This window comes from Spinacia oleracea, chromosome 2, assembly GCF_020520425.1.
Source record: "Spinacia oleracea cultivar Varoflay chromosome 2, BTI_SOV_V1, whole genome shotgun sequence".
Taxonomy (NCBI): Eukaryota; Viridiplantae; Streptophyta; class Magnoliopsida; order Caryophyllales; family Amaranthaceae; genus Spinacia; species Spinacia oleracea.
This window is the reverse complement of record NC_079488.1, coordinates 72,524,207-72,548,430: the sequence shown is the minus strand read 5'-3', so window position 1 is coordinate 72,548,430 and position 24,224 is coordinate 72,524,207. Positions and strand designations below refer to the sequence as shown.

Here is a 24,224-nt window from a genome sequence, read left to right as displayed (position 1 = left end):
TTACAAGTATATTTTCAGATTTTATTTTATAAACTTTCTGAAATTAGTCCCCTAGTTAAACCCTAATTTATCCTAAGCTACTTATACCCACAAACCCACAAATTTTGGCCGTGTAAGTTAAATATCAAAAGAAACCCCTCCTCTCACACCCCTCTTCGGTTGCCGTCATCGTCTTCATCCTCCATCCTTGGTAAGTCAATGGTTGTCATCCCCTTCAATTTAATTTTGGAACATGATTCCTATAATTATACTAAATGATAATAGTACTTTGATTATCTTCCCTTTTCCAATGTTCTACACCATCGAGTTAGCAAAAACTAGTTATGTTCATATGATTATATGAATGTGGTAGCCACAAATACTCACCGTAAATCGTCACTACATCAACCTTTCCCCTGTTTTCTTTGTACATCTTACGAGCCTTCCCCTCTCATTCCATTATTTATACTATGTAATTATTCTATGGTATTAAGGGAAACAATTATTTTATTTTGGATTAATACTGTTGAGATTTAGACCTTTTGTAAATAAAATTGTGTTGTTGGTTATGTCCGTCGCCCTCTCAAAGAAAAAAAAATGGAATTCCTTACCTTTCCCTTATGTTTAATAATAATTAATCTTTGACCGCTTCGTTTGGTTTCTATTACAGTAGCCTCATACCTTGAAAACTATACTAATGTTCTTGGTCCTTTTAAAACTAACCAAAGAAAGCATGTTTTAATGACTAAAATACTTTAAAGTGAGAGTTTGCAGATCATAGCAAGATGAGAGTGATATTGTTAAGTTAGACCAATTAACTGCGGATATTAGTCGTTTGCTAACTTAGGATTTCTTTATATGATTATTTGTAGACGAAGGGTACTTAGAGAACACGTATCGAAACGACTAGCTAGTTTGGAGTACGCGCACGCAAGGTAATTTTCAATGTCCATCATCTTTAGATCCCGTTAGGAAAAATATTTGAACATGTTTATGTGCTATTATGTGCTAGGGAGACTAAGTGTTGTTTATATAAGCTATACGATTAGAATTCATGGGCATTTCTTATATTGGTAGTCCTATGGAAATATTATTTCAACTAATGTATACTACGTACTTATGTTATGGAGATTATGATTTATGTCTTACGGATTATAGTGATAGTATTGTGTATTGTGTATTGTGAATTAGGTAACTTAGATATAATGTTGGGTGGCTGCTAATGGTTTGTATGGCAGGAACTATTTGCTTACTCTTGGATATAATTGGTTGATTACTCATGGGTATAACAGGCGTAGATAAGAAAGACTAAAATGATGATTAATCCATAATGTTTGCTCTTGTGACTACGTATACTTTATGTTTCGAACCTAATCAAAATACTAATAACGTAAAGTGTAATCTCAGAGGTAAAAGCCCGTAAGGGTTAGGAACAGGTTGCCCTTCTAGATGTTGTTCTATCGGTGCACTTTAGTGGAGACCCGGTAGGCTTCTAGTAGGTTTCTATTATTCTGTATTAAACTTTCTGCTTAGTCTTCCTCCTAATTCTATCGGTGCGCGGTCGCGGAGACCCATAGTAAATTAGTGAGGGGTGTGCACACTAGGGACATTCTGTACTCAATCATCTTACTTTGGCCATTCTCAAGAGTTACGCGCGACCCTTAGCGTTCTCTTTCCCTCACTTAATTAATATTGATCTTATGTGATAAGACTAATGATGGATTATTAAATTGATACTTGTTGTTTAATTATTTATTTTATATACTCAAAACGTTTTCAAACTAAAATTACTTATTTTACGGGATGGAGTTGGAATTACTCAGTTTATCTGATTTTGGGAGTTTGTCTCTCTTGTCTCTTTTCTATTTATTTTTGCAGGTTGGTAAAGGTACTTGGCTATGAGTGAGGAGACGCTTAGAATAACCACCTAGTCAAGAGACAATTTCTATTTCGGTCTAAGTTGGATTTGTTATTTATTTTACGGGATTTGGTTGTAATATTTTATTGGCCACCTTTAGACCACTTAGTTAAGTTTGACTTTAATGGTTTTAAATTGTTTTGTTGCTTTGCATTTATTTCTAAGGAGAATAAATGTAGCAGTGACACTCCCAAGGTTTGGACGATGGTTTTTATGAAATAAAAACGGGGTTTTTGATTATGTAAAAGGTCCAAAATTTTGGGGGTGTTACAAATTGGTATCAGAGCTTAGGTTTGTTTTCAAAAAAAAAATTATTTTTTTTCTTAGGAAAATTGAAATTAATGAGATAGGTTAAAAATTGTATAAAGGGTTCTAATTTAAATATGATAAAATAAGTACTATGTTAAGTAAAAGCCGTGAGCGTGGGAATACGTTAAGGGGTTGTTACACTTATTTGAAAGTACTTGTTTAGTACTTACATTATGTTGTTCTCTTCTTTCTTTTGTTTGTGCTTAGATGGTTCGTACTATAGTAACTGCAAGGAAACAAACTGCTAGGAGAGGTCCGGGTGTTCGAGCATCGACCCCGTATGAGCTACGAATTCGTGATGGAGAATATGTCCCGCATTTTATTAACCGACTAAGAGCTTGCATGGAAAGCTATAGGTTAAATGACCTACCAGAGGGTAATGATTTTCACACTCCGGCTAGGCAAGCTGAAGCTTTAATAAGAACCCTTCTTATAGTAGGACCACTAGCTCAAGTAAGGAGAAGACATAGCCGTATTTTTGTGAACGGGGAGCCTAATACCCTAAGGTACAATTATATGGGACGTTGGTTCTTGGATCTTGTCCACTTGGAGGGCGAGATGATTGATGCTATTACTGCTTGGGACTATGATCGCATGCCGGATAATCAAAATAGTGCCCCAGAAACAAGTGACTCATCGGGCTTCGACTAGGAAGCCAAAATTATTGGTTAAATTATATAGTAGATACTAGGGTATTAATAAGGTCATTAGGCCATGGATTTCTCTATTTAATATGATTGATAGATTTTGTTTTATGCGTCATATACTACTACCAGTGTTATAATTAGTAAGTGTTTTGCAGTTAGCCATTAGTTAATGGGTTGCAATTACTTTTGATAATTACCTACTATTAATGACTATTTTGTTTTCCATTATTTTGTCAAGATTTTCGTGAGATTGTTTTTTTTACATAAAAGTCAAAGTTTTGGTTGAGGTGGGATGAGAATGGTTGCACTCTCTCGCTACACTTCGAGTATTCGCAAGCCCTCAAACATAAATAAGCTAGTAAAACTTATTGTAATTTAGGTTGCTAGTATGAGTTGAGTACCGTGGAAATCCTTATTATTGATATGTGTTTCTTAATTATAGCGTTACTGAATTGTCCACTCAACATAATGTATGATGTTTGTTGGAGTGTATCCTTTTATACCTTGGGTCAGATGTATTCTTAAGTAGCGTATTAAGGGCTTATAGTTGCTTATAATTAATTCGTAGTAACTGCAAGTCTTTTAAATGGAGTACGGAATAGTCTTAACAAGTGTAATTATGATGACGGTTCATGTTAACATTTGGCACAAGTACAACTACTATGAGTTTAAACGCATTAGCCGCGTTGAAATATGTGTGGTGATAACACCAGTGTTAAATTGTGCAGATTGTGTATGCAAAACTATAACGTATACACTAGGTCCCGTACAAGAAGAGTAGAACAAATGGTTGAAACCCAGAACAACTTGCTGCTAGATTAAGGAACCTTGAACAGATAAACCAGACTATGGGTTTGTTGTTGCAGCAACAGTTGCAAAACAACAACAACCATGCTGACAATGACCCGCAAGCTTCCATGGCTAAGAAGCTAGCCGCATTGAAACCCCCACTATTCCTAGGTAAGGAGGATCCGTTGTTGGTTGAAAACTGGGTACGTGATTTTGACAAGATCTTCACTGCTGCTGGTACACCTGATGCTCAAAAGGTGGATCAGACAACTTTCTACTTGCGCGAAAATGCTGACTTATGGTGGGAAAGACAGGGCCCTACACTAAGAAACCAAGAGAACTTTGGTTGGAATGCTTTCAAGTTGGCTATCAAGGGACGTTTCTTTCCTGAACACATAAGGAGAAAGAAATACAATGAGTTTAGTAGGTTCAACCAAACTGGGGGCATGAGTGTGCAAGAATATGCTGAGAAGTTTAATGAATATGCTAGGTTCTGTCCCAATGTGGTACCTGATGAGAGAGCTAAGGCTTCGAAATTTGAAGATGGGTTGATTTTCAGAATTCAGAAGAAAGTGATAGCAGCTGGCGCAACAGCAACATTTCAGGAAGCATATGAAAGGGCTTGCAACACTGAAAGGGTGATAAAGCGTGAAGAAGAGGTGAAGAATATGCACAAGAAGAGAAATAATGCTGAAACCTCCAACCAGCAAGGATATGACAAGAAACCTCGCTATGGAGGAAATAGTAATGGCTATGGAAATGGAAATGGCTATGGAAATGGAAGTGGAAATGGTAATGGTGGTGGCTATAGGTCTAATGATCGTTACAACAACAATAACCGCAACAACCAAGGCCAAGGAAATCAGAATCAGCAGGGATCCCTTCCTTGCAAGAGATGTCACAAGAGCCATCGTGGTCGTACTTGCCAAGGAGACCCAATCACTTGTTACGAATGCAAGGAACCTGGACATAAGGCACGTGAATGTCCCAAGAGGCAGGGGAATAGTCACCAAGGTCATAATGGAAACAATGGTAGCAATGGAGGCGGCTATGGAAGGAACTCGAGCAACAGTGCCAATGGGCATACCAACAATGGTAATGCTAGAGCAACAAACACTAACCAGAACAATGGCAATGGGAGGACCAGCAATGGAAGGATATATGTCATGAACCAGAATGAGGCTAGCATCAATGCCAACGTTGTGACGGGTACTTTTCTAGTTAACTCTAAGCCTGCTTACTTACTTTTTGATTCGGGGGCGTCTCATTCTTTTGTATCCACTTCTTTTGTGAGTAAAAATGCATTGAAACCTTCATCGTCGTGTCAAGTCAATATAGTGATACCATCTAGGGAAGTTGTGCTTTGTAAATCCCTATACCAAAACATTCCTATTAATGTAGCTGGGACTGAGTTACCTGCAGACCTTATCCAGTTTAACCTGACTGATTTTGATGTGATCTTGGGAATGGATTGGCTTAGTAAGTACAGGGCTAGAATTGAGTGTCACACCCAGAAAGTGTCTCATAGGGGGCCAAAGGGGAATAGAATTTCTTACCAAGGAGTTGTGTCTAAGCCTGAACTCAGTATTGTGTCAGCCATGACTTTTCATTCTTATATTAGGAAAGGTTACCCCATATACTTGTGCCATGTGCAAGATGTGAATGTAGAAGAGAAAGCCATAGAACAGATTCCAGTAGTAAAAGAATTTCAGGATGTATTCCCAGAAGAAATCCCAGGGATGCCACCAGCTAGGGAGTTGGATTTCAAAATAGATTTAGTGCCTGGGACAGGAGCTATTTCTAAGGCACCATATAGGATGGCACCCGCAGAGATGAAGGAGTTGAAAGTGCAGTTAGAGGAGTTGCTTGAGAAAGGGTACATTAGACCGAGTGTCTCACCTTGGGGAGCACCTGTTTTGTTTGTGAGAAAGAAGGATGGGAGCATGAGATTGTGCATTGACTATCGAGAGTTAAACAATGTCACAGTAAGGAATAGGTATCCATTACCTAGGATTGAGGATTTATTTGATCAACTTAAGGGTGCTGGGATCTTTTCGAAAATTGATTTGAGGTCGGGATACCACCAGTTGAGGATTGCAGCAGAAGATATACCCAAGACAGCCTTTCGCACAAGATATGGCCATTATGAGTTCACTGTCATGCCTTTTGGACTCACAAATGCGCCAGCAGCTTTTATGGACCTTATGAATAGAACTTTTCAGCCATATTTGGATAGATTTGTTGTGGTGTTTATAGATGATATTTTGGTGTACTCGAGGGATAAGGAAGAGCATGAGGAGCATCTAAGAAGAGTGTTGGAGATACTCCGTGAAAGGCAGTTGTATGCTAAATACTCTAAGTGTGAGTTTTGGCTAGAGAAAGTAGCATTCTTAGGCCATGTGATATCGAAAGAGGGAGTTGCAGTTGACCCATCTAAGATTCGAGCAGTGACTGATTGGCCTCGACCTACTAGTGTGACAGAAGCAAGGAGTTTCTTAGGTCTTGCTGGTTATTATAGGAGATTTGTGGAAGACTTTGCTAGGGTAGCTCAACCAATGACAAATTTGATGAAAAAGACAACGAGATTTCAGTGGGATGAGAAATGTGAGCAAGCTTTTCAAGAGTTGAAACGAAAACTTACCTCTGCACCAGTTTTGACATTACCCTCGGGAGTTGATGGCTTTGAAGTGTATAGTGATGCATCAAAGAACGGTTTAGGGTGTGTACTTATGCAACATGGGAAGGTTGTAGCTTATGCATCGAGGCAACTTAAGCAGTATGAGAAGAATTACCCCACACATGATTTGGAGCTAGGGGCAGTGGTGTTTGCTCTTAAGATTTGGAGACACTACTTGTATGGTGTGAGGTGTAAGGTTTATACAGACCACAAAAGCTTGAAGTACATATTCACTCAAAAGGAGTTGAACATGAGGCAAAGAAGATGGCTAGAACTCATAAAAGACTATGAATTGGAGATCTTGTATCATGAGGGAAAGGCAAACAAGGTAGCTGACGCATTGAGCAGGAAGACAAGCCACACGATGAACACAATGGTGTTGGCAAAGGAGTTATGTGAGGAGTTTCAAAAGCTGAATTTAGAAGTGATGGAGTATGGTCAAGTTGATGCTCAGTTGAATGCAATGTCTGTAGAACCTACCATATACGATGAGATTCGAGAGAAGCAAGCAGCAGATGAATGGTTGGGAAAGGTTAGAAAAATGAAGGAAGAAGGAGCAGCTATTGATTTTGAGATTGATAATACAGGAGCAGTGAAATATAAGGGAAGATGGTGCATTCCTAAAGATGAGGAGCTAAAGAGGAATATATTAGAGGAGGCTCATAATACGCCTTACTCGGTGCATCCGGGCGGAGATAAACTTTATAAGGACCTTAAACAACATTTTTGGTGGTCTAACATGAAGCGTGAGGTAGCTGAGTTTGTAGCAAGATGTTTGACATGTCAGAAGGTAAAGATTCAACATATGAGACCTGGAGGGAAGTTGCAATCTTTAGAGGTACCAGGATGGAAGTGGGAGTCGATTTCAATGGATTTCGTGATGGCATTGCCACTTACCAAGACAGCCAAGAACGCAATTTGGGTCATAGTTGATCGCTTGACAAAGACAGCAAGATTCATTGCCATGAAGGATACTTGGAATGTGAACCAACTAGCAGATGCATACGTTCGTGAAATAGTGAGACTGCATGGAGTTACTAAGGACATCATTTCAGATAGGGACCCGAGATTCTTGTCAAACTTTTGGGGTACTTTTCGGAAAGCATTTGGTACTATACTAAAGTTCAGCACAGCATTTCATCCTGCTACCGATGGGCAGACAGAGAGGACGATTCAGACTCTAGAGGATATGTTAAGGGCTTGTGTAATGGATTTTGGTGGGTCGTGGGATGAGCGATTGCCTATGATTGAGTTATCATATAATAATAGCTACCATGCAAGCATAGGAATGGCACCTTATGAAGCGTTATATGGGAGGAAATGCAGGAGTCCTTTGTGTTGGAGTGATATTAGTGAGTCGTTGACAATGGGGCCAGAAATGATAGAAGAAACAACAAGACAGGTTAGGTTGATACAAGAGAATATGAAGGCAGCACAGGATCGGCAGAAGTCATATGCAGACCAGAATAGAAGGGTGGTGGAGTTTGAAGTTGGAGAAAAGGCATTACTTAAGGTGTCACCGACCAAAGGTGTCATGCGATTTGGAAGGAAGGGAAAGTTGAGCCCGAGGTACATTGGCCCGTATGAGGTATTGAAGCGAATTGGAGAGGTGGCATACCAGTTAGCTTTACCAATGGAGTTAGCCAATGTCCACAATGCTTTCCATGTCTCCCAACTCAGAAAATATGTCCATGACTCTAACCATGTAATCCAACCAGAGTCTATTGAGTTAAATGAGTCATTAACCTCCAAAGAACGTCCTATTAAGATTCTTGATACCAAGACGAGAAATACCCGGAACAAGGCCGTTAAGTTATTTAAAGTGCTATAGTCGAATCAAAATTCCGAAGAGGCAACTTGGGAAGCTGAGGATGACATGAAAAAGCGTTATCCAGAACTATTTGAGCAGGTATACTAAGTTTCGAGGACGAAACTCTTTTTAGGGAGGGTGAAATAGGATAATAACATGCTAGTATCGTTCTTTTAGCTTAAGAGTTAACTTTAAGTTCGAGGACGAACTTTGTTTTTTTTAGGGGGAGTAGATGTAATACCCCGTATTTTCGGGTATTTTATAATAAATTATTTTGGTAATTTAAGTTAATTTTTCAATTATAATAAAGTTTTTAATGAGTTTTAACAAAAAAAAAAAAACTTACAAGTATATTTTCAGATTTTATTTTATAAACTTTCTGAAATTAGTCCCCTAGTTAAACCCTAATTTATCCTAAGCTACTTATACCCACAAACCCACAAATTTTGGCCGTGTAAGTTAAATATCAAAAGAAACCCCTCCTCTCACACCCCTCTTCGGTTGCCGTCATCGTCTTCATCCTCCATCCTTGGTAAGTCAATGGTTGTCATCCCCTTCAATTTAATTCTGGAACATGATTCCTATAATTATACTAAATGATAATAGTACTTTGATTATCTTCCCTTTTCCAATGTTCTACACCATCGAGTTAGCAAAAACTAGTTATGTTCATATGATTATATGAATGTGGTAGCCACAAATACTCACCGTAAATCGTCACTACATCAACCTTTCCCCTGTTTTCTTTGTACATCTTACGAGCCTTCCCCTCTCATTCCATTATTTATACTATGTAATTATTCTATGGTATTAAGGGAAACAATTATTTTATTTTGGATTAATACTGTTGAGATTTAGATCTTTTGTAAATAAAATTGTGTTGTTGGTTATGTCCGTCGCCCTCTCAAAGAAAAAAAAATGGAATTCCTTACCTTTCCCTTATGTTTAATAATAATTAATCTTTGACCGCTTCGTTTGGTTTCTATTACAGTAGCCTCATACCTTGAAAACTATACTAATGTTCTTGGTCCTTTTAAAACTAACCAAAGAAAGCATGTTTTAATGACTAAAATACTTTAAAGTGAGAGTTTGCAGATCATAGCAAGATGAGAGTGATATTGTTAAGTCAGACCAATTAACTGCGGATATTAGTCGTTTGCTAACTTAGGATTTCTTTATATGATTATTTGTAGACGAAGGGTACTTAGAGAACACGTATCGAAACGACTAGCTAGTTTGGAGTTCGCGCACGCAAGGTAATTTTCAATGTCCATCATCTTTAGATCCCGTTAGGAAAAATATTTGAACATGTTTATGTGCTATTATGTGCTAGGGAGACTAAGTGTTGTTTATATAAGCTATACGATTAGAATTCATGGGCATTTCTTATATTGGTAGTCCTATGGAAATATTATTTGAACTACTGTATACTACGTACTTATGTTATGGAGATTATGATTTATGTCTTACGGATTATAGTGATAGTATTGTGTATTGTGTATTGTGAATTAGGTAACTTAGATATAATGTTGGGTGGCTGCTAATGGTTTGTATGGCAGGAACTGTTTGGTTACTCTTGGATATAATTGGTTGATTACTCATGGGTATAACAGGCGTAGATAAGAAAGACTAAAATGATGATTAATCCATAATGTTTGCTCTTGTGACTACGTATACTTTATGTTTCGAACCTAATCAAAATACTAATAACGTAAAGTGTAATCTCAGAGGGAAAAGCCCGTAAGGGTTAGGAACAGGTTGCCCTTCTAGATGTTGTTCTATCGGTGCACTTTAGTGGAGACCCGGTAGGCTTCTAGTAGGTTTCTATTATTCTGTATTAAACTTTCTGCTTAGTCTTCCTCCTAATTCTATCGGTGCGCGGTCGCGGAGACCCATAGTAAATTAGTGAGGGGTGTGCACACTAGGGACATTCTGTACTCAATCATCTTACTTTGGCCATTCTCAAGAGTTACGCGCGACCCTTAGCGTTCTCTTTCCCTCACTTAATTAATATTGATCTTATGTGATAAGACTAATGATGGATTATTAAATTGATACTTGTTGTTTAATTATTTATTTTATATACTCAAAACGTTTTCAAACTAAAATTACTTATTTTACGGGATGGAGTTGGAATTACTCAGTTTATCTGATTTTGGGAGTTTGTCTCTCTTGTCTCTTTTCTATTTATTTTTGCAGGTTGGTAAAGGTACTTGGCTATGAGTGAGGAGACGCTTAGAATAACCACCTAGTCAAGAGACAATTTCTATTTCGGTCTAAGTTGGATTTGTTATTTATTTTACGGGATTTGGTTGTAATATTTTATTGGCCACCTTTAGACCACTTAGTTAAGTTTGACTTTAATGGTTTTAAATTGTTTTGTTGCTTTGCATTTATTTTCTAAGGAGAATAAATGTAGTAGTGACACTCCCTAGGTTTGGACGATGGTTTTTATGAAATAAAAACGGGGTTTTTGATTATGTAAAAGGTCCAAAATTTTGGGGTGTTACACATACTTCCATTTTTGGTAACTTTCACACTCACTCCCAAGTTGTTTATTACTTTTTTACTTTCCTATGACTCTATGAGCCCACTTAAATCATAAATAATTCATTTTTAGTAACTTTTATACTCCATTTGTGTTTTCATTTTTCTATATTGTTTTATTGACAATTACCCCCACTTACATCATTATCTTATCAAACTCAACTTTTCTTCCTTAATATGTGTGCGATCAACATGGGACTACTAACAAAATTTAAAGAGTACTCCCTCGTCCCTCCGTATTTTAAAAAGAGATACACTTTGATCGGTACATAATTTTATGAGAGTGAGTTGAATTTATTAAAACAAGATGAAAGTGGGGTAGTTGGTGAATTATTTATTATAGTAAAATGATGACGGGAACAAGTGAAGGAACTATAAAAGAAAGAGAAATATTAATATAATTGGAAGTGGAACCAAAGTATGTCAAAGAAATGAAAGTGTATCTCTTTTTAAAATACAGCCGTTTAAAAAAAATATCTTTTTAAAATACAGATGGTAATAAAAATTAGTATAAAATAGAAAAACACACCAAAAAATGGAAAATATAACTCGTCAAATTATTCAAAAAAAAAAAACCATGTGAATATGTGCATGTGGGGACTAGTGTAGCCGTGTGGGGATATTAATCAGGAAGATTAATCAGTTAATCACACCTTATTTCCCGCCATATAAAAATAATAATCACACCACTTGTGACGCCAGGTCGCCAGCCTAAGATGGAAAAGTTTTCTCTCTCTTACGCAAACACACAGAATAGACAATGAAAGAACATTCTAAAAGTAGCCATTAATTAATCTCAAAACCTAGGTTTCAGCAACCCATTAAAAGCAACAAATTAAATGCGGAGTAAATAATTACGCAAATAATCGCAATTAAAAAGAAGAAAAAGGTCTTACTTGTGGTCACAGAGAATGAGATCTCCACCTTCTTTGCATACAAAACACCAATCTTCCGAAACCTCTTCTTTTCTCCTTCTATTCGAGGTCGACTTTTTTTGTTTCGGTTTTTTCCCCATTTTCTCTCCCCTGAATTTTGGGGCTTTTGTGGAAATAGTTGGATTTTGAAAAGACAATGCGAGTTTCAAGTAGAATTTAGGTGGAATTTTGAAAAGATAATGCGAATTTCAAGTGGAATTGTGAGGTGTATATGGACGAATTAGACATGAAACGACATTAAAACAAAGCTAACAAAGGCATTTAACAGGAGGAGGAGGAGGAGGAGGAAAGACTGTGCGGGCGTTTTGGAGTTTGAGGAGAGAGAAACTCATTTGTTTATTACTCCGTAATTCCGTATTATTTTTCTTTTCTGTTATTTTCAAATTTTGTAAAATATTGTTCCTTCTCATCTTACCATACATAATTACATACGAAGTACGGAGTACAACTTTAGGTACGGTCTAACATTAGGGTGAGATTTCCTTAAAAAAAAAAACATTAGTGTGAGACAGTCTAATTAGAGACTGGCAATCTTTTTTCCATATGTCTACAAACTCGGATTACAACAATAACATAACTCCGTATTTTTTTTTTTTTACCGATACTCCTTTTAAGAGGAAGGCTACATTGTTGGTAACCAGCGATATAATTACCCATACCCACCTTTAAAAAAAAAAAAAAAAAATGGAAAATGGCCCACCTTTAAATAAATGTGTAAAAAATTGTTGCTAACTTGGTATATACTGTCATTGGTAATATGAGTATTGTCATTGTTGTATATATACTGTCATTGTTGTATTAAAATACTGTCACAATCACCCAAAAAAAAGGAAACTATGTATACAACTGTAATGAAATATAAAAAGTAAAGAGACCACTTAAATGAATGGATAAAAGTGTTGTATATTAAATGAATGAGCAAAAGTATGTATACAAGTGTTATATAAGTATTGTCATCGTTTGCATAAATACTGTCATTGTTGTATTAAAATACTGTCATTGTTGTACTAATTACTGTCATTGTTGCCCATACGTAATACTTTGTTTGACTTTTCAACTCTTGAGCGGAAATTACAATTTTACCCCGGGTATGGGGTAATTGTGTCGCTGGTTACCAGCGATGTAGCCTCCCTCCTCCTTTTAACCAATAAGTGTTTTGGACCTTTTGGTGAACGATTACACCAAAAAAAGTTACAGTGTAACAGATTTAGAATACATTTGTTTTAGGTTCGACTTCGTACAAGTTTTTGGTGCGAATGAGCCATAAGGGTAATATAAATTACAAATGGGGTGGGGATTCGAATCTGAGACCTATTGTACATAGGCTTTCAGTCTTAACCACTAGGTTAAGACATCATTGGTATGTGGGAGTACAAGTAGTGCAATAGCATGTAATATTGTTAAGATAAAATCCTAGTGCAAGTAGCCTACTAGGATTATTAGTTGGCAGATCAATTATAAGAATCAGAACTTGATTTAATATTTGTCAAATATATACGAAGTAATAGCTTTGGCAAGTTATTTTTTCAGGTAATACTCACCCTAGGTTCAAAAGGGTGCTTCGAAAGGTCCTAGGTGTCCACAATAAGGAGAAGATGGGGACCTATTTGAGATGCCCTATGGATGTAGATGGTAGGTCAATAGGTGTTTTCCAATATATTGTGGAGAAAGTCTCTCAAAAGCTTAGTTCCTGCAAGTTCATTCACCTGTCACAAGCGGAAAAATTAATCCTGATGGGATTTTAGTTGCTATGGCAGGCCATATTCTTGCCATTTTCTTGCTGCCAAAGAGTATTCAAAATAAGTTGCGATCCATTATCATCAAATTCTGGTGGGGGCTAAGGAAGGGGGAGGAGGCCCATTTATTGGAGAAAGTCCACTCTCCTTGAAGAACATAAAAACATTGGTGGATTATGAAAGAAATAATGTCATTGGTCCAAGTTACATTTAATGCATTTAATGTTAAGTCTAATAAATGTGGTTCAGCATTAATTAAACAAGTTAATTATTCAGCGAAATCAAGTGATCTGAATGCCTAGTTATAGGCCGCTTCAGTTCAAGTGGAATTAATAATATTAATGCAACAACTTACTCTTGACTGAACTCGTAGGGTCACACAAATAGTACGTGAATGGATCAAGTACTTAAACGAATATTATGTTCAGTAAATACTCTAGTTATGGATATTCGAAAATGATGGATTTTGGTTTTAGTAAACAAACCATCAAAAGGAAAAAACGAGAATATGTGTCTGAAACGAAGATATTGCGGGAACGGAAATATGATTCATGACGAAAATGTAAATATTATCGAAGTCGTAGATATTACCGCAAACGAAAATGTGGTTCATTTCGAAAATATTAACGGAAATAGAAATATTATCGCAATCGGAAATATTGTCGGAAACGGAAATATTATCAGAATCGGGAATATTATCGAAAACGTAAATATTGTTCGAATAGGAAAACAAATCGGAAGCAAGACGAGCGACAGGCTAGCAAGCGAGCCAGCCCACGAAGCCCGCCCCTAGGCCCAGCGCCTAGCGCATGAGTTGCGAGCTACGCGTGGGCAGCAGCAAGCCATCGGGTAGCCAGCCGAACACAAGGCAGCAGCAGCGCCTAGCGTAGGCACGCGTGGGGCAGCAGCAACAGCTGCGAGTTTGGTGTGGGTAGCAAGAAAGCTTGGGCGCCAAGATTACTTGCACGGCAAGTAACTTGGGCCACAAGCTGTCCGTTTTCCTAATCCTACATACTTAAGTGTTTTATGACTATCCTAATACCTAAACTGTTTGGGATTATCCTAAAGTCTTAAGAGTTTTTTATTAACCTAAATCCTAATTCTAAGGGTTTTTTCTATCCTAATTCTAGTAGGATACGACTATCTATTCTCCTATAAATATATAACCCATGGTCATAAATGTAAATACACAATTTGAATACATAATATTCAATACTCTTGCCTATCACATATAGTGAGTTCCCGAGTGCATAATACCATAGACGATATCCAAGTTGGTTGAACCTAAGGCGGATCCGAAAGTGTTGTGGACTATCTACGGAGGGGCGACATTTGGAGCTATGTACTTGTTCTTGTTTGGTTCGGGAGCAGCTAGGAAAGGCACGCATCACATAGTATGTATACAAAATTATGCTAATTGATTATGTGGCAATTAATTTGGATTCTGGCAATTTAGGATTTTTCCGCATGTCTATTAGATTGTTCATAACCTTACAGATTAGGGCTCCGAAACATCGAGTCCCTCAATCACGCACTCTTGTTTAAGGAAGCCTGGAGAATCCAATCTCAACCGACCCTACTGGTAAGCAAAATCTTCAATGCTAAATATCATGAATAGTGGTTCAGGAAGAGCGTGGACGGGGGATGTTCGACAAGATCATCATCATTAATGGGAGCGAGGAGCCTTATGTAAAGTGTATTCTCCCTTAAAGAGGGGATTCGCTGTAATACCCCTCATGATTGCTTAATGGAATTTAATATACTACTCATAGCAACAAGATGCATCTTTCTTTTAGAGAGCTCATATGCTAAGAAACTCCACGATTAAGCGTGCTTGGCTGCGAGTAGTCTTAGGATGGGTGACCTCTTGGGAAGTTTTCCAGGGTGTGCATGAATGAGGACAAAATGCGCCGGAAGAACTTGTGTTGGTTCTTGAGGACAATTGTTGACCCTTGATGTGCATTGGTGGTTAACCCAACTCCGTATTTGTAACACCTTGACCCTGACGGAGTCGGTCTTCTGGAAGAAGTGGTGGAAGGTAATTTATGGCCGAAGTGGAAGATTTTAATATGGAAAATCTTGCATAATGCTATCCCCACAAGGCTTAACTTGGTAAAACGGAAAATAGATGTCCCTGGATTTTGTCCTTTGTGCCAAAAAAAGGATGAGTCTCTGGAACATTTGTTTATGGATTGTGAAATCTCGATGCGGGTTTGAAAGGCGAGTGTGTTGGGTATTAACAGTAGAGTTTCCCAAGGAATCGTAGCTCGAGTTTGGGTTTCGAATTTTATTCGGTTGATGATGATTGAAGATGGAAACTAGGTCAACCGTATTGATGTCTTTGTGTCTATCTTATGGAGTATACAGCTCCGAAACGAGTGTGTGTTCAAGGGGGTGAAGGCTTCGCAAACTATTCTTGAGCTTAGTAGTGTTTGGGTTGGAAGGTGGGGATCAATGTCCCATTGCTCGGTGACTGCAGGTAAGCCTGCTGCTGTCCCGAAGAATTTGAGGTGGGGGTGTGGGAGCATTGTGGGAGAGGAGATGCTTCTGGTTGAGGCGGATGGGGCATGGAAACGTGGGCGGCTGCAGCTGGGTGGAGAGTCACGTCAAAGGGATGCATGGTGAAGGAAGGGGCAGTAAAGATTTTCTCTGTTAGCCCTATTCAATCGGAGGCACTTGCGGTTCTGTTGGCTATTTCTGATCTTGCACCGTATGTCGGGAACGTCAGAAGGGTATGAGAGGCTGTAACTCCGTATATGTTTGATTGGTAGACGGAGGTGGCATGAGAATTCGGAAAGGGTACAAGATTTCGTACTCTCTTGGGTGAAAAGAAAACACGGGCAAAAACCAAATCTTTTACACCAATAATGATGTATGTACATGCTCCATTTCATCGTCGACAGAGCAGTAGAAGTTCGATAGTATGATTAGGATTGAGGAACTCGTAGCCTCATAGATTATCCAAAGGGGATCTAGCCATGGCTTAAACAATTCAACACGAAGTCACAAGCTAGGCCACAAGTCCACAACAAACTAAGAAACTCACGTAATTCACATGTATGTTCACATAGACAATATTCAGCTTCGATCAAAATATACTTGGGTATTCATCCAAATGCAGCAACTTAACCTCAATGAAAATAACAAAATCTGAATGCAGCAGCTGATGAATGTAGTAACTAAACCCAACTATTAAAATGAAGCTGCAACTGTACCACACACACTAGATCCTGGTAAAACAGAGGTAACAGGAACAGACTCATATCTCACAATTTCTACTCAAAAACCAGAAACCGAATCTATTATAACAGCTAATACAGCTAAAGGCGCCAAGTCTTGTCTATTTCTAAATTCTAATACACATTGCCAATCCGGTCTCGGCCAACCCCACGTCTGTCTTCCCTTCCCCTTTCCATGTAAGGGTCCCTACGGGGTGGTGGCCCACCCCTCATGGGGGAGCGGCTCCTCTCTCTCATATCACGATCAGCCCATCGCCCTCGAGGTGGTGGTGGAGGTGCAAGAGGAGATAACGGTCGCCTCTCATACCCTTTCCTGTCCAAAAAGCCATCTCGTGCATGGTCACGTGGGCCCCATTCTGGTGGTGGTGGCCTGTCAAACTTGCCACGGTCCCTGAAATCTTCATCAGGGTAGTCTAACCGATCCCTACGAAGGTGATGGTCAGGAAACCTGCCTTCGTGTCTTGGAGGTGGACCACCAGGTCCAAAGTCCCTCGGCCCATCTCTAGGCCACCCGCGTGGAGGCGAAGATCTGTATCCATTACCAAACCTGCCTGGTGAACGATCCATTGGTGGGCCTGGGAAGCGCCGTGGGGGTCCCATAGGGGGTGGAGGGCCAGCATATCCCCTCCGGGGACTTCCAGGAGGAGCATAACGGGGCCTTTTACAGTTGTTGCAGTACTCCCGTCTAGCGAAGTTTAAGTTTCCACACCTGAGACAGCAAAAAGATGATTAAAAGTAAGTTGCTGAGAACTGCTTCAAAAATACAACATAAGATCTGAACCATATCAACCATCCAACTCAATAGAATGATTATAACACAAAACAAAGAAATAAAAGTACATCAAACGATGCAATGGATGGTTGATGATCCAACACACAGGAAACTGAAAGAAAGGGGGGAAATGACAGGTGCAAAACCCGGATTGGGGATAGAAAGACTAGAAACTGAAAGCACTTACGCTGCATCTGTGCAGTACCAATCCCCTTCTCTCGGACGCACATTAGGGTTGTTCTTATGCATTCCCTGATTTCCCTCACCTCTGACTGCTCCAGGACCATGACCAGGACCATCGAATCCTCTTCCAAATGAACGACCACCCCTTCCTCGAGCATGAGGGGGCGAAAAGTCACGGTAGCGACCAGGAGACCTCAAATTCTCTCTGCCACCCCCAAATCCACGATGCCGAGGTGGACCATCCAAACGATCAATGGGTGCAGGACTATATCTACGATCCACATCTCTACGACGCACAGGAGAACCAGAAACCGCCCGTGTTCTATACCCTGGTGAAAGTGTATGTAGGAGAACAAGAAAACAACACTAGTGATGTTGAAATGAACTGCGACTAATATCATGGTAAGAAGATTAAAAAGTCCATATAAACTAGCAGATGGATCATGATTCACAGCCCACATATCACTTGGTTGGAGACAGTAATATCAACGGCCTCCGACCAGTAGTAGTATATCAAAAGACTCTAAGATGACATGGTCAGTCCCAGTCTTCTCAAACAAGCAGCCCGAGTTAAATAATATGTTTATTATCCAGAAATAGAACCGTCAATTTTAACCTCATACCAGCAGGGAAATGTATTAGTTCCAGGTCTAACATGATCCATATCACCAAAACGTTCTGAAGCAAGAATACATGCGAATTACAAATATCTAAACTGAAGCATCATTTTGAACGCAAGATAGGATTTCTACCAAAGAGGTAAACCAGAGAACTTTAGCACAATAAGCTGTCTCCAGACAACGGGACCAGTGAAAACTACGATTAAAGAGACTAATGCTAAAAGCACAAAACCTAAAACTCCTGAAGGCTTGGTTCAAAAAACCTTCCAAAGAAAATCATGAGAAAAGGCTAATTCAAGAGTATAAGACCTAAAGAATAAGCATCTTGAACCCGTGGAAGCAAGATATTTCAGTGAATCGGGGCTGGGACCACTTAATGACCGAATGAGATCTTAAACCTGAAAACTACTGTTCAGTGAACAAACCATACAAATGATCCCTACCATTGGCCTTGACCTTCTCCGATACTAGAATAACTTCCTCTGAAATATTTTTCTCTTAGTTTGTCAACCAAAGTTGTTTGACGGACCTTTGAGGAGAGCTGACAAAATCATCCCCCAACGTCGATAAAAAACATATTTGATCCCCCCGCATCAGATGCCCCTCTCATAACATGACATGGACAGCAAATAAGAGATGCCCTCGCCATAGCACTTGAAGAATCATCCTCTGAACATCTTCAATTCCAAAAATAGATGTCCCTCTCATTCGAGAATAAATATGCCATCAGTTGCTTGACAAAAAACATCTTGAAACCCCAACCAAGAACTCTATCCTAAAATGGCCTTTATCCAGGTTTTAACAGGTAGAGATAAACATGCAACAAAACAGGATTTCCATTCTACTAGTTTGCATAAAACTTAATCTTCAGCAATGGACTAAAGAGTTATGTAGCCAGGGCTGTCCTGAAAAACCACATATTCTTTCTCCTGCAGTTGCATACCAGAAACCTACTGCCAAAATATGTTCACCCAAAAATTCAATCGACATAAACTGACAGGTTTCTGCACAATTGGTAAGACAAACTGGTTGACCAACTCCATTGCCATCCAAACACTATATTTAACTCAAAATTGACCATAAACTTTAACTCAAAGCTAACCATCTAAATAGTACCTCCCAAACGAATTTTGGCAGCAACAAAAAACAATATCCTAGAAATAATCTTGTCAAAATTCCATTCCAAGAAAGGTATGCATCATAATGGACATGATTTAGTTTTATTTCCAGCCGGTTCCACAGCAAAGCCCCTATAACCAAAGCTGGTGCTGCGAATAAACTCCCACCCCTTCAACCATTAATCAGAAATCATGTTCCATCTTTACGTAATCCAATCAGTATGGCCATCTTGAAGCTTTTCAGCATCCAACTACCAATAAAATCCAAGGTGAATCCTCCGGAGGAGACCTCTTTAAACCGTTGTAAAATTAACCTCAACTCCCACAAGATGGAACCTTGATTTATAATTGTAACCAAACAAGCCAAAAACGAATCAGGTTTCCGACTCATGTAAATGCATCTTTTATAGGGATTTTGCCCATTCAGAATTTCCCTCGAAAACCATAAAAAGGAAAAGAATCCCCAAAACCCAATTCAAAACCCGTATCACACAATATATGCCTTCCTCAAGATCCACACTCTTGCACCAGGCGATAATTGAAGCTGTGACACGCAATAAAAAAATTTATTCACCTTCATCATTATACATGCAGCAAAACCACGTTTTGAGATCAAACATATGGCATACCATGTTAGATAGACAGCCCAAAGGTGGAAAACAACAACATCAGCACTTCTATAAGGTAACAACTACTCAATGCTAAGTTGCTAACTATGAACAAATGCAGAACCAGATAACTAAGGTAACACCAAAAGTTGTGAAAATAAGACATGACATTTTCTGGCCAGTGGTCAATACCACAACATAAAGGCACAACTAAGTGAAGATCACAAACAAGAATGCATCAGACTAGGGCATTGGAGTTGGTTGTTTGAGATTTGCTTGAGGGGCATGTTGACTAAAAACGTATGTTTATTACGAAGTATTAGCTTCCATCTAAATGATTAATAACAAAGGCCAATGTCCCTGAGTATAATTAGAAGAAATGCAAAAAAAGATGGTCGTATAGTATAGTATTCATGCAATTGTTTGACGCGATTTCAAAGAGATGCATGCCTCTACCAAGTTATACAACCCTGACAATTCGTTTCCACTATATGTACCTTGCAATCTTAACTAATTAGAGATTCAGCATGCAAATTTTACAGGTCATACAGGTGATAAGGTATCCTAATAATATTTGTAGGAGTTGATATTTAGTTGATGATGGCACTTCATATACCATAACAACATCATCCTCGTTACTGGTTAGGCACTGGAAAGTAAGATGTTGGTTTACAAATAACATTGACGTACATTAACTCCTGTACTTTACCATTAGCACAAAATAAAAACAAGCGAATAGTTGGCAAACACATGCTGGTTTCAAATTTGAGAAGACAAAGAACAAATTAACACATCCCTCGTAATTTCACACCCACCAATTAAAATCTTCATAGTAAAGAATCACAATTGCAGATATAAAACAGTAATCGCCCCAATATTATAAAAGGGGGCAATGCAAATTTCATAATTCTATGAGCAGCAATGAGCATGAATTGTGATAAACACCCGCATAATTAAAGAATTACGGATTTACGGGTACATCACAAGGCTTCTCCCACCAAATCATTCCGAAATTCACAAATCGAAAAAACACGAAAATTAAAAGAATAAAACCCTAATTCGCAAAATAAGAACCACTTCGCGCACCAAATTAAACAAATCAATTCACCAAAAGTTACACAAATCGAAACAATAATCCAAATCAGATTTCATTCTAAACATGACAATAAATTAAAAAATTCAGAAAACATGTAACAGAAAGCCGAAAAACAGAATTAGATCTGGAAGATAGACGGAAGACGAACCTTCATCAGGATAACGATCGGGGCGAGAATAAGGAGGAGCGTCACGGCGAACTTCTCCTGGCTCGTAATCGCTGCCGCCGCCACCGCCACCGCCGCTATCGGATGGCCGAACGACAAGGCTGCTTAAAAGGGGTTGGTGTGGCGCCGACTCATCTCGAGACCCCATATTTTCTCCCTCTAAACCCCGACTTTTTTTTCTCTCTAAATTGCAAATTGAACGGTTAATGTGGACAGATACAAACCCTAATAGACACGTCATGCGTGCACCTGTGCACGAGTATCTATCTATATACCTATACTAAAAGAGACATTAAATCTCAACTGGGAGGGATGCTGCCCATCGAGGTACCCATGCAAACTCCCACGGGAGATTACCTGGCCGAAGGCGGTGGGAACTCCTCGTAGTAGAACCAAAAAAAAAAGACATTAAATCACTACCAAAATTAATCTCAAACGTTTTTTTTTTAAATATGATTTAATTTAATTAGGATTTTTTAATTATACGATATATTTTCGGATTCTTATTTTGACACACGTATATTATCTTCTAAAATATTACCTAAGGTTTCAAAGTCACCTAATTTAAAAGATTTTGCCTTCCCTAACGTTTACTCTGTAGTATATTAATGTTTGGCAACTTATAGCAAATCTTTATTTTACTTTTCATTACTCAATCTAACCTTACAAAATTAAAATAGTAATTACGTAAAGGTTGACTAAATTTTATTCTCCATTGGAATCCAAAATCAAGAGAAGATCTCAATCAATGTTTTTGAAGTTACAATAGAAGAATCAAATATTTGAATTACCATATTTTGAAAAATTGAAGAGGAAGGTTTTGGTGGTCAAAATGTGACTTACATGTCAAATATGCACCACTAAGGTATCTTTTTATTCATAACTAATACATGCTATTTTTTTCTGGTTCGCAAATGAATGTCTTCTTAAAACCTAAACTATTTAATTGAGCGATAGGTGCAAGGTCAAAGTAACCGTATAAGATGAGAGTGGAAGTTCCACATTTGTCATGTTTGACTAAGAGGTTTTCCAAATTCTTCAAGTATCGGCAGTTGATTTAAAAGATAAGTTATCCAAGGTAAATTTGTGAGAAATAATATTAATGATGAAATTATAAATCATTACTCCCTCCGTCCCGGAATACTTGACCTGTTTTCCTTATCGAGCCGTCCCTTAATACTTGACCTGTTTCTAAAAATGAAAATATCCTAACAATATTATATTATTTCTCACTCCACCCCTATTAACCCACCTACCCCTTACTCCATACAAAAAATAATTAAAAATTCAACCCCTACTCTCCCCCAACCCACCTCTTAACCCACCTCCCACTAACTACATTAAAATAATACCCACTATCAACTACTACCTATTAAATTAAATAAGTCAATTCAAGTCTCTTAAACTCTGTGCCGGTCAAACCGGGTCGAGTATTCCGGGACGGAGGGAGTATTTTACAATATTTAAAATTATTATCCATATATCAGTCCTACTTTTTACTTTTTAAATGAAACTTAAATCATTAAAATTATTTTGTAGGAACATGAAGGGAAAATCATGTCCTCTTGTGAATCAGTCAAATTTAACACTGCATAAGAGAAGGTTATATTTCAAAGTTCTGACGAAGTACAATTTTTACAATATTTAAAATTACTATTTTAATCTCATAACCATTTTTTTATTGTAGGATTCGACATCGGTAATATTTGAGAACAATGTGAAGGAAATAATGTCCTTGGTCCAAGTATGCATTTAATGGTAAGTCTAATAAATGCTGTTCGATCAGTATTAATTAACAAGTTAATAATTCAGTGAGATCAAGTGAACTGTATGCCTAGCTAGAGGCCGCGTCAGTTCAAGTGGAATTAATGATATTAATCCACAACTTACTCTTGACTAAACCCGTAGGGTCACACAAATAGTACGTAAACGGATCAAGTATTTAATGGAATTAAATACTCCATCTATGGATATTCGGAATCGACGGATCTTGGTTTCAGTGGGAGCTAAGATCGTCAAAGGCAAATAATAAATACACCGGAAACGATGATATTACCGGAAACGGAAATATGGATCGTATCCGAAATATAAATATTGTCCAAGTCGTAGATGTTGCCGGAAATGGAAACATGGTACGTATCGGAAAATATTATCGGAAATGGAAATATTGCCGGAATCTGAAATATTGCCGGAAACGGAAATATTGTCGGAATCGGAAATATTATTGGAATCGGAAAATAATTCCGGAAACGGAAATATTAAATATTTGTTCGAAACGGAAATTAATTCCGGAATCGGAAATGTTAAATATTGTTCGTATCGGAAATGAATTCCGGAATCGGGAAATTAATCGGAAGCGCGTCGTACGAATTAGCATCGGACGAGACTTGCTAGACGAAGGCCCGGCACGAAGCCAGGCCCGTGTCCAGCAAGCCAGCGCGCCATACAAGACAACCATGGCCACGCCAGGCCTAGCGCAAGGCCAGGCCAAGGCTGCCAGCATGGCTGCGCGCGCAATGGGCTGCGAGCATAGCTGCTCGCGTGGGCTGCGAGGCTCGCGTGGGCCGCAAGGCTTGTGTGGGCTGAGCGCCTGCAAGGGCTGTGTGCGGGCATGGCCTGCGCGCATGCGGGCCATGCTCGTGTGTGTGTGTTTGTGCTTCCACACAAATCCTAATTAGTCAAGTAGGATTCAATTAATGATTGATTTCCTAATCCTAATAGGATAAATTAGTTAAATAGAGTTTTAATAAAATTCTAATTAACTAATTAGAATTCTAATAGGATTCCAATTTGTTTTCCATACCCCTATAAATATGTGATCCTAGTTCACAATTTATACACAAGTTTGAAGTATTCAAAGTGAGTTTTTGAGATCAAAAATTCAGTCAAATGATTGCCCCATAATAGCCGAATATTCTAGTACCTTGAGGGAGATTCTAGTTAGTCAATCTTAAGGCGGATCCAGACGTGCTGTGGACTATCTACGGAGGGACGACACTTGGAGTCCTAAAGACTTGTTCTTGTGCGGTTCGGGCGCAGCAAGGGAGGGCACGCTACAAAGTGTATGCATCTAAA

At 38.5% G+C, this 24,224-nt stretch overlaps 2 protein-coding genes across 3 annotated transcripts in view; both read right to left on the bottom strand.

Moving 5' to 3' along the window:
* The window catches only part of LOC110801282 (uncharacterized protein At5g08430), a 58,425-nt gene extending 46,424 nt beyond the window's left edge, over positions 1 to 12,001 (bottom strand). The window contains exon 1 of one of the 2 annotated variants that reach the window (XM_022006630.2): positions 11,573 to 12,001. In XM_022006630.2, coding sequence (XP_021862322.1) covers positions 11,573 to 11,691 — 119 coding nt within the window. In that variant the 5' untranslated portion in view covers positions 11,692 to 12,001. The remainder of the gene's footprint in view (positions 1 to 11,572) is intronic. The other variant, XM_056836999.1, reaches the window with a different exon arrangement.
* A 4,368-nt stretch (positions 12,002 to 16,369) lies between these two features.
* On the bottom strand, positions 16,370 to 21,360 carry LOC110801295 (uncharacterized). The gene is made up of 3 exons (XM_022006641.2): positions 21,132 to 21,360; positions 17,546 to 17,870; positions 16,370 to 17,295 (listed from the first exon to the last, which is right to left on the bottom strand). The coding sequence occupies exons 1-3, from the start codon at positions 21,295 to 21,297 to the stop codon at positions 16,701 to 16,703; spliced, it is 1,086 nt and encodes a 361-aa protein (XP_021862333.2). The 5' UTR covers positions 21,298 to 21,360; the 3' UTR covers positions 16,370 to 16,700.
* Positions 21,361 to 24,224: the final 2,864 nt, after the last annotated feature.

Coding starts and splice junctions, on each gene's coding strand:
- LOC110801295 (XM_022006641.2), bottom strand. CDS start 21,297: ATGGGGTCTCGAGATGAGTCGGCGCCACACCAACCCCTTTTAAGCAGC. Junction 17,871..21,131: donor CGATCGTTATCCTGATGAAG/GTTCGTCTTCCG, acceptor CACTTTCACCAG/GGTATAGAACACGGGCGGTT. Junction 17,296..17,545: donor TGGTACTGCACAGATGCAGC/GTAAGTGCTTTC, acceptor TTGCTGTCTCAG/GTGTGGAAACTTAAACTTCG.